Here is a 16352-nt window from a genome sequence, read left to right as displayed (position 1 = left end):
GAAAGTACCATCCATTCTTTATTATCTATTTTAATTTAGGCGCTGGGTGAGAAAATATTAAATAAAAATTTGAAACACTTTTTGCTTCTAAAATTGACATTTTTACTTTTTTCAATTTTTTTAAAATAAAATACACAAAGTAGAACGACATATCTTTCTGTAAAAAATGAATTTATTTTAATCAGATAACTTTAAATCGGTATTATTATGGAAATTGCAAATGAGTTTTTTTGCATAAATATTTTTTGCTGCTTTTTCTTTGACCTGTCACATGAAACTGGGGATAGCAACTAAACGAAGAGTCAAAATGAGTTCAAACTTTCAAGAGATGTCTGAAAGACTATTACCGAGGACACTATAGGACTTTTAAATAAATAAAACCATTATTGTCGCTGTAAATGTGATTTTTATGAAGACCGTCTTGAAATAGTCTTACCGGTCTTACCTGATAGAGGGCTAAATAAATAATTCTCCAATTACTGTCCCAATAGGTAAATAAAAATTCCATTCCAATTCAATAATAAACTCAAAGTCTGACATTATGCCTAATTGCAATATTTCAAAAATAAATTACTATTTCAAAGATAAATTTGCAATTAAGTGATGCTTCCTCAAATGTCATATCCAATCACAATACAAATGTTACAAAGTCTTATTGAAGTCCTCTATTCAGCTGAAGTGAAAATAAATTAATATGCCAGCCAAAAGAGGAGCTTTTCTCCAGCAATCAATCATTGAGAAATGCTTTTTGCACCTTTATGGCATCTTGCAATTCATAATTTAATTCAGTCATTCAGCTTTGGTATTTACGTTGGACAACAGTGACTCAATCAATAATTGCAATTATGCAATTGCGTGAAAATTGACCAAAAAGACCAAGTTCTTTCTTTTGTTGCACCCGAGGCTTTAAAAATAGCGCTGAAAACCAGTTGTGCTTTAGCCCTTTTCTGAAATAATTTCACTACATGAAGATTTCTGGCGAATAAAGTACAATAACACAATTTATTGAGCCGTCTTATTGTGTAACAAAAGTATCCATTACAAAATATTACATCCTAAGTTAAATCCACTTCTAAAAGTAACAAAAATATCGTCAAAATATATCAACAAATTTGCATGAATGAAAGTTTCCTCATAAGACTAGATCATTCATTATTCATACAAGATCACAAGAGTTTCGTAAAATTAATTCGATATTGGCATCTATTTGAGTGACACTTTTGAGCTCAATTGCATCAGTTTCTGCGAACTAAATGGACACTGTGGCCAGAGTTGAGAGCACCCAATGGTGCCCGAGAGAGAATCTCCAGATCTCAGAAGTTGGCCCATATGAGCAGCAAAATGCCATCGAGTTGGGGCTACGGCCATGGCCAGGGTGAGTGTTGTTGATCTGCAACAAAAAAGCATTTTGTCTAAAAATTATGGTAAAATAATTTCTTTATATCACAATGCTTCTTTTAATTATACATTTTGTTCTAAAAGCATTTGACTTATGACGTCTCTACAAACTAGAAGCAATTTTCGTCAAAAATTGCCCTTTAAAAAAAATTAATGTTTCTGCCTATACATTGATAGGGGAAATTACGAAATAAGCTCCACCTATAAATAAATATAAACCACACCCTCTTAAAAATTATGTGCAACTAAAGTCTACTCTGCTTTTTCGGCTTTTTCAATATTTAATACGAACACATCAATGACACTGTAAAGTTACAAAACTTACATAAATTCAATTTTTAATTAATTTATAAGGTCATGCTTAATAAAATGAAAAAATAATAAAAGAGAAGTAGACCACACCCCTTTTAATGTCCTATTTAAAGTGAAATTATTTAAAATTTTAAAAATTACTTGATAAAATTATGGCAAGTGATCGTAACTTAAACTCGTGATCTCTAGAGACCAAACTAATTACGGCTTTTCAAAGTTATAAATTTTTTTAAAAGTCCAAGCCATGTAAATAAAAGTCACATGCTTACGAGTTCGAATATTTCTTGAAGTCCTTTTTGTGATGAGTCATTTTATTACCAAAAATTTTTTACAAGTTTCCCATAAAAATTCATAAAAGTAGTAGAATTGTTTTTTTTAACAAATCCTATTATATAGATTCATAACCGGTTTAATAGCCCGTGAAACCAACTCAAAAGCACGCTCATTTAGTAAAAAAAAACTGCAGAAAGCTCGAACTCGGGAATAAAAGTATATTTCCTCCATAACTTTGAAACAATTACGAACCGGTAATTTACTTGTACCACAAAATTTAATTGTATAACTCCTGAGTAATTTTAAGGAAAGCGTGAAATCATGTGTGCTTTAATCGGTAAATAAATGACTATAAAATAAATGACAAGATGGAAAAAAAACTTAGCGAAACGTTTAATCTTAATTAGAACGATTCTTTTCCTAATTCACAGCACTTAATAACTTCCTAATATAAATAATTAATTAGCAACCAAAAGCTATGTAAGCCATTGTAAAGGGCCTCGATCTCGAGGTAGACCTAGGACAAGGTGCCTGAATCAAATTCAGGATTTTGTCTAGGAGAGCCTTGGGATCGAACACGAACATCTTACTAAAGTGACGGAGGATCTACAGGCGTGGATGTTAATCTGAATGTCTTACTGTGTTATCACACTTGCACATTAAAATTTTAATATGATTCACATTAATTGTCGCTGTTGAGAGTCCAAATGTGTAATTTGTGTGTTTGAATCATTTTATATTCAAAATTTGATCTATTTGTTGATAAAAAGGTAGACTGATGTAGAAAGTGATTTATACACCCAGCGAAATTTAATTAAGAAGTTTGCATAAATTGGGTGGTGTGGGTTGTGTGTAGATCCGATCAGCCTAAAATTTTTTTGTACAATATAGGTCTATATAACAACTTTTTCTATGGTAGTGAGCCGCGCTCACTACCATTCGTGCGTGCACGAGAATCATTTTATACAAATTTGGTCAAAACCGGCGGGAAAATTAATTATGTTGGTCATTAATTTTTTGATAAAAACCTAATAAAAATTTAAAAATGTATTATTTTTATATTCTATGCGGTTGTTTTAATTCAAAATAACAGACTAGAAGCGATTTGTAATGCTGACATATAGTTTTTGAAGCGGCCCTGCAGTAATTACCTTCCACACCCATTTTATGGCAGTTTCAGCGCTAAAGTCGGATTGTATTGATAGCAGCTCTTAAAAATTTTACTGGATAGTATCACTTACAGGTTTTTATAATGGATTTAAACCCGAAAAGAGCGCTGATTAGTCAAGAATCTTTAATTCCTTCTTATATAAAAACGTTATTAAAAGTTTTGTTTTCTTAAAAGATCACATTTTGAAGGGTCTAGCTCTGAATCACCGAGGTCAGTATGATCTTTAAAAGATTCTTATAGATCTCTGCTAACTTTTTACCGGAAATCCAGATTTTGGGTATCTTTCTGTAGTACAAAAAGGACGCCTCTATCATGATACTTTCATCGCCAAAATTTCTAATCATCAATAAGTGACTTTTCTGCCACTTATACTGTAAATATTTTATTAGTTCATCAATACCATATAGAATAAACCTTTCTTCTTCCGAAAAAGTAACGTCCTTACACTCCAAACTCATTTAAGTGTTCCTTTCAGACAATGTACACCGAACAATTTTTTGATGTTTTTTAAGATAGGTTTCTCCGGTGGTTTTCCACACTTAAAGTTATTAAATGTAGCCAAAATTTGATGTAAATGCTTCTTGGTGTTAAGACCTTTGATTTGTGATCCTACTGATCCCATTTATTCAGACCTAGCCCCTTAAAAATGTGATCTTTCAAGAAAACAACGAGTTTTACAATGGTTTTTTGAAAAGGAATTAAAGGTTCTTGACTAATCAGCGCTCTTTTCGGGGTTAAATCCATTATAAAAACTTGTATGTGATACTATCTAGGTAATTTTTTGAGAGCTGCTGTCAGTACAGTTTGACTTTAGCGCTGAAACTGCCATAAAATGGGTGTGGAAGGTAATTACTGCAGGGCCGCTTCAAAAACTATATGTCAGGATTACAAATAAGCTTCTAGTGTGTTATTTTGAATTAAAACGACCGCATAGAATATAAAAATAATATATTTTTAATTTTTTTAGGTTTTTATTAAAAAATTAATGACCAACATAATTAATTTTCGCGCCGGTTTTGACCAAATTTTTTAAAAAATGGTTCTCGTGCACGCACGAATGGTAGTGAGCGCGGCTTACTACCATAGAAAAAGTTGTTATATAGACCTATATTGTACAAAAAAATTTTAGGCTGATCGGATCTACACACGACCCACACCACCCACTTTATGCAAACTTCTTAATTAAATTTCGCTGGGTGTAGCATTAATGCGAAAAATTAATGCGATTTTCTCTTTAATATTTTAATGTGAAAATATTTATGCTTTAGGTAAATTTAAACTTATTTTTGGAGGCCAAGTCCACTTCTTTATCAATAAATAGAAAAACCCCAAATATTAAATGACTCCAAGACACAAATAACATATTTGGACGCTCACAAGTGAAAATTAATGTGAATCACATTAAAATTTTAATGTGCAAGTGTGATAACGCCGTTAGGCCCGCAATCCCAATAGGGTTAAGCGGTATAAAGTGGTTTGCATTTTGAAAATGATGATGACTTAGCAACGAATTTTGATCGCATTAAACTTTTTATGGCCGGTGGGTCACTGGTGGTAATTCGTAAGAAAATAATATCTGACTATTTAAAGCTATCAAAAGGGTTCGAGTTTACAAATTCAATGTTTTCGTTAAGTTCAGATGCTTTCCAATTCATCTTTATAACCTTTTTCAAGAGGTTTCTGAAAGTTCTGGGATTCTGAAAGTTCCATACATTTTAATTTAGGGTGTGGCTTATTTTTTGAATGCTGAGACTTTCAAGTCTAGCCTAGAATTGAAAGAGCTTTAAAATTACCAAATTTATAAATTGGTTCGTGATACTGTTTACTAAAAGTTTGTCAAAAGTATATTTTTCTATATAAAATTTAGGAATGCATCGTGAAAACAGTGATTAAATACGGTTAAACGACAAACATAACTTGATCATTTTATGTATGTAAATAAGAACTGCTTAAGGGCATTTTCAAAAACCTTACGCTTTTATAAATAATAGCCAAAATATTTGGTAGTTAAGTTCGGCACTGGCCAAAGAAAGTCACCACGAAGTTGTTGATGAAAATAATTCACATAATGTATACTTCCGAAGGTACATAGAGACGTAATCTCGCTTTTATATTACACAAAACACTCGCGTATTATGTGATCATTCGACGTGGAGAATAGTGAAAGTGATTATGTTATTGTGCACTAAAGACAAGTGTCATAAATAACACTTCCATGGCATTTTCTTTGGCATGAGTGAATACCCCATCAAGAGCATTTCTTACTTTATCAGAGTCAGGAGATCACGCTCCCTGTCGCTCAAATTGTAACTGGGCCTTGCTGCCATCTCACACAGCATCTTGGGCAAACAGGATTCTCTGAGGGTTTGAGTCAGTTTCCTCTTTGAGATCTGATACGTGGCAGCTGTATGGGTCTCAGGGGAGCTTTCCAGGATGTTGAGAGCTGTTCCTGCAACGGAAGACACAGCAAAACAATGTCATGAGAAACCACTCAAGAACTCGAAGGAAGTGACTATGGTGAGTGAATTGATGCAGATGAAAAACCAGTCTCTCTCAGATTCACTTCCAGCCGAGGTAACTGACATTCACGGAGGTCACTCTCGGCCCCACACATCAATCTCATCCATGTACACCGCACCACATTTAATCCAATGCAAAGTATCGTGAAACGAAAAGTGCAATTAACTTGAAAAAATCATTGCACTTGGTGCAAGGTGCGTAAAAATAGAAAAAGAAATCTGAGGTAAAATTGCCAATGACTGATATCTAACCTTGGCTTTTACCACTTCGTAAATTATTCTAAAAAAAATACCATATCAATAAACTATATATCGGACAAATCGCTATTCTCTGTCGCTATTTAGCAACAGCGACTGGGACGAGTCTATGGTGACGTGTAAAGTATGGGACAATAAACACGGAATTTATACTAAAACTGTCCGACATTGAAATTTTATCATTCTCCAACTCTCAGACGGTATTATTAAATTGTGTTTGTGAAGCTTCACGAAAAAAAATCACGATGGGATTAATGAATACAATTGCAGACTCTAGGATTGAGGCAATTAAAACAATGAACAGTTTCACAAGAATTTTTCATTGACTGAAATCTGAGAAATTTATTAATTGGTATATTGAGATATTGAGAAAAATTGCACTAATCAGACATGAAAGGTAATTTTCCTGAAAAAAAATTTGTGGGAACTGAAATTTACACTTTACACTCATAGAAAACATTTTTCAGAAGTTAACCAACACTTACAAATGTTATTTCTAAATTATACAATTTTTAGAATGGTTTAAGACTGTTTATAAAAGTGTTAAAAACAAACAGAAGAAGCAGAAATAAATATTATCTTAAGCATTGATAAAACATTCCAAGATTTAAATTTTTTAAGTTTCCGAGGCTTTCGATTGAATATCTGAATTCCAAAATTATAAATTATTTGTCTGACTTTCTGAATACAAATGTATTGAAAATTTCTTGATTTTGATCTTGATACCGGTTAAAGAACTAAAGTCAATATTTTGTGAAACCTTGAAATAAAACATAATTATTTACATATTAAAGTAATTTAATTAAAAATGTGAAACCAAGCTACATTCCTATCTAAATAAAAGAAGCTTTAACACCTGAAAGACTTTGTGATACATAGATTTTATTCATGTTATTCCAAAAACAAAATTTGTATCAATCGAAGTTGGAGAAGTTTGTGAAGGTATCTCAAATGAAGTAGGGGGAAGTGGGGTACCTTTGAGTTTGGGGCACTTTTGAAACAGAACATTTTTCTCCTAAACCTAAATGGAACTGTACCTTACAACGATATAATATAGCCCTATCTCATAAGTGCCCCAATTTAAAATTGCCCTACTTCCCCCTATATCTTCAAATTGATTTTGAAAATTTAAAGATTTTGAAACTGCTTTGTACTCGTAAATTAAATTTTAGTTACAATACTACTTGACAAACATTGTGTAACACAATTTATTTAGAATAATAATTAATTTATTTATAATTAATTTATTAATATTTACAAAATTTTTTAAAACTGTGAAATAGTAAAAAAAAAAGGAAGATATTAAACTTTCTAAGAGAAATTTGAACAAAAGTGCAATTGAAACAAATAGTTAAAATTTTACATCATAATAAATTAAACTTCATGATATAATCCGATTTGTTCTGAAGATGCAAGATTCTTCAAAATTAGGCTTTTCTTTAGAAAATTTTAGAGATGAAAAAATATATAAACTTTTCCAAAATAAGAAATTTCAAAAAAAATATAATTTACGAATAGTTTAGCGTTTCACTCCTGGTTGAGCCACATCCTGTCGGGTTCAAAATTTCAAGAGCTTTCTAAAAATCCAAATTCAACAAAACCGATAGAGAAAATGATCCTACTACTGATATAACTTAGACTTCGTTAGAGCTATTTTGAGAAAACTATTAATTTTTTGTGGAGTTTATGAGAGTGGGAAGTAAGGGATGAATCAGGAAAAAAAATATTCGGAGACAAGTTTTTTTTACAGGGTGGGGGCCACTGAAGACCGGAAGTCGATATCTCTTTCTGTTTGATCTCTAGTCCGGTAACATAAACTGATCACATTTACTGCTCCTTTTTGAGTTCGAGCAGTAAAATTGAGGCAAATATATGAATCGGAGATTGATTAGGGTATGTGTGCCAAATTCCGACCAGCTTGCAATTTCGGCTACCTTTTTGTTCCTAGAATTTCCATGAACTTTTAGATTTTACGTACTCTAGAGATTATACAATAGAAAAGAATAACAAAAAATGTAGCTTCGACAAACGAGATGACGTGAAAAAGATATTGGAAGAATTCCCGAAGGGTATGAGAATGAAGGTGGCCGAAATAGGGTACCAAAGCTATGTCTACATTTTTATTCATTTTAAAATGTATTAAGAATGATTTTAGAGTAAATAAAGACGGTAAACTATTTAAAAGGTTCCAAGCAACACTCTTACAAAAGAAAGAATAAAAAAATCAATTTGTATTTAAAATATTACATTTCAAACTTGAGACTTTGACGCTTGCATGCAACTACGCCGAAATTTGGCACACTTACCTTAAAGATCGATTTAGAAATATAAAACTAAGATTTATGTTCTCCGACTCCACTACATTGTTTTCTTAATCTTCATATCTTTATTATCTTTATATCTCTTTCTAAATTTTTTATTATATAAAAAAGAAATTAAATTTACTTTTTTAAAATTTGTTCCTTACCATCAACAATGTGTAAATCTGCATCGTCATCCCTGAGATTGGATGGATTTCTAGTGGGGGCTCGATCACTTTTGACACTACCATATCCTAGAAAATCTCCAAAAAGAATCACAGCAAATGCCATTAGCAGCATTATTCGAAATCTCCAAGCAGCTTCCATATCGTTCTTTATGCAAAAACCAGTCTCAATCACACTAAAATATCTCAACAATCCACCGCAAATGCATTGAAGAACTTGAGCAAATATAGATCCGTTTCGATAGATTTCAGAACTAGATCTTATTCACTTAAACTGAGTGTTTTGAATGTCGTTGTTGCAAGAAGAAAATTGAGAGTGAACCTTCACAGTGTTGAATAGATGGCAAATACACAAGTAAAGAATAAGTCACAGTCCTTGAGAAATTTTCACAACACAATACACTGTATAGGTCAAGTATCTTCAGTCTTTTGTGGAAAACTGAACGCTATATGAGGAAAAGTAACTGGTTTTTTTTGTGAATATTTATTTCAGGTGGGAAGATAATAGAAATTGCATCTTCAGACACTCCACCCGCGCACAATGTTCACTTTCACAGGAATTATTTCGTAAGTTTCACAATAGCGTGTAATTTTCGTGATCACAGAGGAGAAACCTCAAGACAAACGATCAATCGGAGTGCTCACGATCGACTGAAGGTGCACGAAAAAGACTCCACAGCTCACCTGGAGAAGGTGGGATTTTGGTTTTTCGCTCTCTGTGCACGTAAAACACAATACAAACTCCCCACACTGGACATATTTGTTGTTCTGGGTGCTTCAGAGAGTGGCCTCATCAATACAACGACTATCTATCTATTTTTGTACCAAAAAATTTCCATATCAATCCCCTCTACTCATGGATTAATAAAAAACACTCGTATTTATCTTACCTTGCTCCGTATTGCCAATGATAGAACTCTCCCACCTGTAGAACAAGCAATTCAGATTATTCTGACGTAAACTCTGGATTAAAGATTCAAATTCTCTTGCAGAGAGTGTAGAGCATATAAATAAATGGACAATTATTCAGACATCGTCCTGACTTAATACAATTGGTCATAAATCATGTTAGAAATTGCTATCTATTTTTGAAGAATGCTTTTTTCGGAAAATCATTTGAATTCATCGAACAACCCATTGGTAAGATCCACATCTCCATCCATCGTGAACATGTTATTCAACCTTTCACATTAGGAAATTCTATAGAAATAATAAACATCTTAAGTGAGTTGGACATTTAAAAATATGCTATGTCATTAATTAACAAGTCGCCAAAAAAAAAACTCCCAACTTCAATGCTAAATAGAATTACATACTTTCACAGCCAGATAAATTTTAAATTACTATTCGTCTATTATTCCTCCAGGTGGCATCAATCACTTCCAATGCCGAAAGTACTGAGAACATTTTTGACAAAGAAACTAGTTTACGATTTGCTATAATTAAACGACAAGTCTCCTAATTATATTTGGTTTAATGGCGGTAATACTAATATTTGCAGTAACTCTTGCTTGAGCAATATTATGATTACGCGTGCATGTAATTAATGCAATTTGTCTCATTTACAAATTACATAAATTTAATTGTAATGTTGGTTGGTAAACTCACAAAGCTCAAAATATTTAAAATATGAATAGCTTTCCAAAGTAAATTGTTTGTATTTTTTGGCTTAAAAATCATATAGAGACAATAGCTAAGAGCAGAAATTCGTAAAGTAGAATACTTCTAAATTTTTTTCATGTCATTTTCCAAAATGTATAAAAACTATGTTCAATCTAAATTATTCGGTTTACATCCCTTATATACTAAGTATATTTTTTAAACATTTAGTTCAATCGTAGGATATCAATAGGGGAGACTGGGGCAAAAAGTCACAAATCGAAAAATTCAAAATTCAATATCTTCCAAGGTAAAAAAGATAGCGACTCAAATTTTTTTCGATAGATAGCCTCCATAGACCTTCTTCAATGTCGTAAGTTTCTTAGAATTCGAACAAGGAATTTAGAAAATAAAATATATCAAAATTTTTAGCCCTATTTTTGAAATATTTTCCTTGCAGAAGCTAACAATTATTACCTACTTATTTTCCAAAATTGATGCACTGGAAAATATTTTCTAAATAATTCGGATTTTTTGAATACGAATCCGCTATCTATTTTAGAATTTCACAAAAGTTCTTTTCTCCAGAAATCCTTTTATTAAAAATGGCCACTTTGGGGTAAAAAGTAACAAAAGGTATAGAGCAAAAAGTAACAAAAAAGCGAAGCAATTTCTGATGTCTCACGGCGAAAAGAAGCGTCATTATCATGTCTCGCCGCTTTTTTTTGCATTGGTCAAACGATTTGCAGTCTTTTGTGTGTTTTTTTTCTAAAATAGCTTGAAAAGCGCTTTTCTCGTTTTCTCACTTTTCTCGCAGAGAAAACGGTGTTTTACAAAGGTGTAGATGAATAAATTTTCTATGAAAATATGTCCTCTAGGTATTTTTCCAAATTTACGGAAGCCCGTAATGAAGCGAATTAAAATATGACAATACCCCATGTCTGGTACTATTTTTTCCAGCAATTTTGAGAATAGTCACAAAATTACCTTTTAGAAATTGGCTCGATAAACGTATTTCCTTACAAAATAGAGGAAAATTACTTTCACAAAGTTGTAGAGCGGTAAATTTCCTATAAAACTGCACTAATTAGAAATTTTTGAAGCGCTCGAGTAGCTCGTAAAAAAAATAAAATATCCGTTTTGAGACTTTTTGCCCCAGTCTCCCCTATCTATTGATAGTGAGTAGAATACTTCAGCATCATGCATGTCACAATCATCCCACCTTTCTTCTAAACTAAATGAAAGCCGGAGGGCATAATTTTGAAAGTAATCGTTCAACAAAACGGTTGTAAGAAGATGTTGAAGCATCTAAGTCAGACCCACTTCTCTGTTATGATTTAATGAATACCGGTCTAATAAGGATTTAAAAGTAATAGTAAGTAACAATACTTGGCGGAATGCTCGGTCTCGTACCTCCATTATTTTGTTTTGATTTAAATCAATTGGTCTTAAATTACTCATTTAATAATGATTGAAACAGAGCTATAAAAAATCATATTGTAAACAGAAAATTGAAAATTATCAGCTATTTAAATTTAAGGTATTATTATAGTTTAATATTTATTTCCAATGTCCGTTTATTAAATTTGTAAATAAAATTACTTATTGACAACTTATTACCTTAACAATGCTTTCCTAAATGTTCAAATTCCTGAAAAACAACTCTCCAGTTGAAACAGGAAGTACAAGTGAAAAGTTCAAAAATATTTTATACAAAATAAATGAAATGTTGTGTGAACAAACTTGCCTAAAAATTTACATGATAAATGCGCTAAAAACAAGTTCAACATCGTGTCGTAGCTCACGTAAGCCATACTTAATCGAAATGGACAAAGTCACTTAAATTGACATTATTATGTATATAAATTAGTGTAGCGTCATAAAGATGTTCTAAATGGAAGTATGTCGTTTAGAGTATTATGTGGAATATATCCCTCAAGGTGCTTTCCTCAATTCACAGATGCATCACTTACCTCAAACCAAAGTACTTTGGCGTTTATATTGCATAAATAAACGTTAAATGCACATGATAATATTGCAATAGCATAGTAAATACATTTCAGCTTTTGTCCAATTTGACTGGAGAGACCATTTCTGCAAGCCCTCCAGGAATTCTCAACACCCTCCAGGAACACAAGTTGTGTTCATTGCGGAGTGCGGATTGTCCAATAAAATACATCATTATTCCCATACACAAATATTATATGCAATTCACTGTGGTTATGGAGACTTGCAATAAATGCCTATTCCATCATCATCACACCCACTTTTACTACCCTTTGTCGTCAGCTACCACAAATTCATTGATTGAAGGATTTGCAGTTATTTTAGGAGTCATAACTTAAGGGTTTAAAAGAACACAAAATTGCATGAATTTATGTGATACATTGTAATTTTTCTAGACTTATAATATCGCAGATGGGGGTGACTATATGCTCAAGTAGTGACTTTGCCTCCTTCTGTTCGTAAACTTTTCTTTAATTCTTGCACGTAAGGATGGTCTTCACCGATCCGATCGATGAAAATCATCCTGACCAGTGCAAGAATTAAAGAAAGGCTTACGAATAGCAGGGGCACACCCAGAGGCCAAAGTCACCTACATCTACGTTACATTGTAAACAAAAAGTAACACTATTAAATTATACAAATGTATAAATAATATAGTACTAAAAAACCATTATAAAACAAATGTAAAATTAAATATTTTTTAACCAAATTTTTATAGTACTCCCATGTTTTTGTGAAGATTAGTTTGAGTAAGATATATTCTAATTTTCTAAAATAATCACGGCTCCTTAAAAACAAGTTCATTACCACTTTATTTACTATAAGCTATGGTCTTACTAACCATTACACTTAACCCATTCAGTCAATGTACCAAAAATACTTGAAATAGATTGTTCATATTTTGGAATTAGTTTCATACAGATTAATAGATGATTCTTTTGAAAAGAAAAAGAATTATCTATAATGGGGGCGCGGGGACCCCTTGTCAAATACGCGTCTTAACGGTCACTGAATTTAAATTCTGTACATTAAATAATTACAAACTCTTTTGATTTAGATAGAGTAACTATCTAAGAACACGAATTAGCAATCAGAATTCAAATCAGGAATGAGGATGTAGGTCAATTTTAAGAAATTCGACGAGATGTCGTATTTTCTGTTCATCATTTTGAGCAAAAATTTTGCATGACTTTCCGCGAAGCGAGAAAAGAACAACAAAATGTATTTCCATCGCTGTCGGACTATTTTTTCGAAGTAATTTAAAGACCAAAGTAACGAAAAATCCATTCCCGACAGAAATTCGGACATCAATTGCGCAGAAATAAATGATCGAAAATCGTCTATTTTTTGATTAATATATTAATCGATGAGTACGAATGGGTTAATATCCCACTGACTTCATGATCATACCTCTATTTTTTGCTGCAGCTTAGTGTACAATTAAATAAAATTTATTAAGACAATCTCGTCTCATTGAGAACCAGAACATAATAATAACAATAAGGGTACAATATGGTGATTCTGAATTGAATCTAAATTTGAACTTTAAAATTTACACTCTCTCTTTCAGATGTGGAAAAAATTATAAACCACTAAGACCAAGGGGGCTGGTACTACTTCGTGGTCTTCTTTGTCTCTTTGTCCATAGTAAATAGTAGGAAATCCCAAAAGTCCAATTAGGTCCGATTCCAAAATAAACCATTGTACCTTATAATTATTTTTTTGTACATTTTCGTTATGCTCTTACTAGGGTAAGTGTGCCAAATTTCGGCATAGTTGCATGCAAGCGTCAAAGTCTCAAGTTTGAAATGTAATATATTAAATACAATTTTTTTCTTTTTTCTGAATGAGTGTTGCTTGGAACCTTGTAAAGAGTTTACTGTCTTTATTTACTCTAAAATAATTCTTAATACATTTTAAAATGAATAGAAATATAGACATAGCTTTGGTACCCTATTTCGGCCACCTTCATTCTCATAGTTCCTCGCCCTTCGGGAATTCTTCCAATATCTTTTTCACGTCATCTCGTTTGTCGAAGCTACATTTTTTGTTATTCTTTTCCATTGTATAATCCCTAGAGTACGTAAAATCTAAAAGTTCATGGAAATTCGAGGAACACAAAGGTGGTCGAAATTGCAAGCTGACCGGAATTTGGCACACTTACCCTAATCAATCTCCGATTCATATATTTGCCTCAATTTTACTGCTCGAACTCAAAAAGGAGCAGTAAATGTGATCAGTTTGTGTTACCGGACTAGAGATCAAACAGAAAGAGATATCGACTTCCGGTCTTCAGTGGCCCCCACCCTGTAAAAAAACTTATCTCCGAATATTTTTTTTCCTAATTCATCCCTTACTTCCTACTCTCATAAACTCCACAAAAAATTAAATAGAAAATTAGTATTGAAAAAAATGTAGCGTACGTATAAGCAATTTAGCTCAAACAAAACATTACATAATAATAATATATGTCGAACTATTTATCCAATTGAAGGCCATGTCAGGGTTAAAATAAATGTCGGGGAATATGTAAGGGCGGAAACTTTTAAATTAATCGTGTTGATGAGCGCCTTGGCTGCCAGAGGTTTATCCAGAACACTCAGAATTCCTCCTAATGATATACCTACTCCCTATGACGATCCAACATGAAGCAACTCTCACTACTGAACCTCTCTACGATACCCCTCCCGCAGGGGTAACTTACAGACTAACACTAGGACCGTTCTTAGGAAAAATCGGCGCCCCTCCGAGAAACATCTATGATATCAATGCAAATACCAATGAAGGGTTTAACCATTTGGAAGGATTTAGCGCTTACTAAGACGATTAGGAAACTGGGGCAGCAGATGGGGCAGTTCGTAGCTGTATACTTTGCGAATTTTCAATTAAATTATTAGACTACAAAAGATAAAACCTCAATGACCCTTATCCACTGAAGAAATGGTCAACACAAGTCTGAAGAAACCATATTACAAGTCTTAATACTATATAACGAAAACGAGTGTCAAGTAACTTAAAAGACATGGTTTTAAGAAGAATATAAGTAAAAAGAAATTCTTCAATAATATCTAAAATATTTCTTTATGATTTTTTAATGTCTAAATCTAAACTAAGAATAAAGAAATATCCTGAAAGAAATTAAGGATTGGTAGTGAGTAGGCATCCATCCATAAATGTTTGTCATTATAGCAATTCTCGACTCATCCTAAACGTTTTATCGTCGAAATCATAATAGTATATCTCAATGGAATTCGGCATTATGCGGAAGTTTAATTTTTGATTGATTCTTCTGGCGTGTCATCTTTCACCAATTCACAATGCGGCTTCCTGTTGCGACATGGATATAAAATCCGCTGTAACAGGGAATCAATTGAATCCCGCGGATAAAATTCAATGTGACATGTTCCAGAATTTTATATTCATCTTCTTTTCTTCCACACAAGGGAAACCACAATTCTAACCACCATTTGGCCAGAATCTAGGATGGAGAGAAGAGGGTTGGACTCCCTCTTTTTTTTGTGAATTTGAGTAATCGCGCTCATAACCCATTCAAGTGGGACGTATATTTTATTTGCTGTTAGCTACCTTCCCCGTGGTGGTTTGGGGAATCTGTCTATCTCTGGCACCGAAAGGGATTGTGGGTGGAAAATGTTGTTAGGCCAAACGAGGGGATTTTCGAGTCAACCACCCTTTCAACCGAGTGGGACATACATCAAATTTGCTGTTCACATATGTTGACATGCGGTATGATTTTTCGATTAAAATAATTTATATGCGTGTCTCGCGATATTGCACAAACAAACCAACACACTCTCTTTACTCAATGTACCACAAAATTGCGAAAAAGTACGCAGAAGTGCATTTGAATTTTTTTTTTCCTGGCAAAATTGAAAAATTCACTTTTGCTCACTTCAGTGGCTTATTTTGACATCCCAGGAAAATGGAAAAAAAAGAGTCAAGGAATGGGGTGAATTTTGATTTGGTTCCCGTGCCACATTCTTAAATATTCCCTTTATTCTTCTCGAAATTGAGTTTTATATTGTGTATTTTTTCATCATCGTCTTCGGTAAACCCTGATAAGACTCTCTGGAGACTTGAGATAGAATTATTTATGAAATGAAGAGTTATATTTACGACTTTTTCTTATGCTTTTTGTGATAAAAACGCAAAAGTAGAAGCCCAGTTTCAAATATTCAACTCATTTGGGGGGTTGCGGCAGCATCTCAACCCCTTAACCCGTTGTTCTTTTATGGCCAAAATGAAAATTAAAATTCACTTTTATGACCTCGAATACATTTTCAGAAAGATGCTCCACATTTGGTTAATTTTA

General features: G+C 32.8%; 1 protein-coding gene across 1 annotated transcript; it reads right to left on the bottom strand.

Moving 5' to 3' along the window:
* Positions 1-983: 983 nt before the first annotated feature.
* On the bottom strand, positions 984-8923 carry LOC129797897 (uncharacterized). The gene is made up of 3 exons (XM_055840768.1): positions 8399-8923; positions 5420-5603; positions 984-1390 (listed from the first exon to the last, which is right to left on the bottom strand). The coding sequence occupies exons 1-3, from the start codon at positions 8556-8558 to the stop codon at positions 1204-1206; spliced, it is 531 nt and encodes a 176-aa protein (XP_055696743.1). The 5' UTR covers positions 8559-8923; the 3' UTR covers positions 984-1203.
* Between the last annotated feature and the right edge of the window lie 7429 nt (positions 8924-16352).

Source organism: Phlebotomus papatasi, chromosome 1, assembly GCF_024763615.1.
Source record: "Phlebotomus papatasi isolate M1 chromosome 1, Ppap_2.1, whole genome shotgun sequence".
NCBI classification, from domain to species: domain Eukaryota; kingdom Metazoa; phylum Arthropoda; class Insecta; order Diptera; family Psychodidae; genus Phlebotomus; species Phlebotomus papatasi.
Note: the sequence above shows the minus strand (reverse complement) of the source record. Positions and strands in the feature narration are given on the sequence as shown.

Coding starts and splice junctions, on each gene's coding strand:
- LOC129797897 (XM_055840768.1), bottom strand. CDS start 8,558: ATGGAAGCTGCTTGGAGATTTCGAATAATGCTGCTAATGGCATTTGCT. Junction 5,604..8,398: donor AGATTTACACATTGTTGATG/GTAAGGAACAAA, acceptor CTTCCGTTGCAG/GAACAGCTCTCAACATCCTG. Junction 1,391..5,419: donor GATCTCCTGACTCTGATAAA/GTAAGAAATGCT, acceptor TTTTTGTTGCAG/ATCAACAACACTCACCCTGG.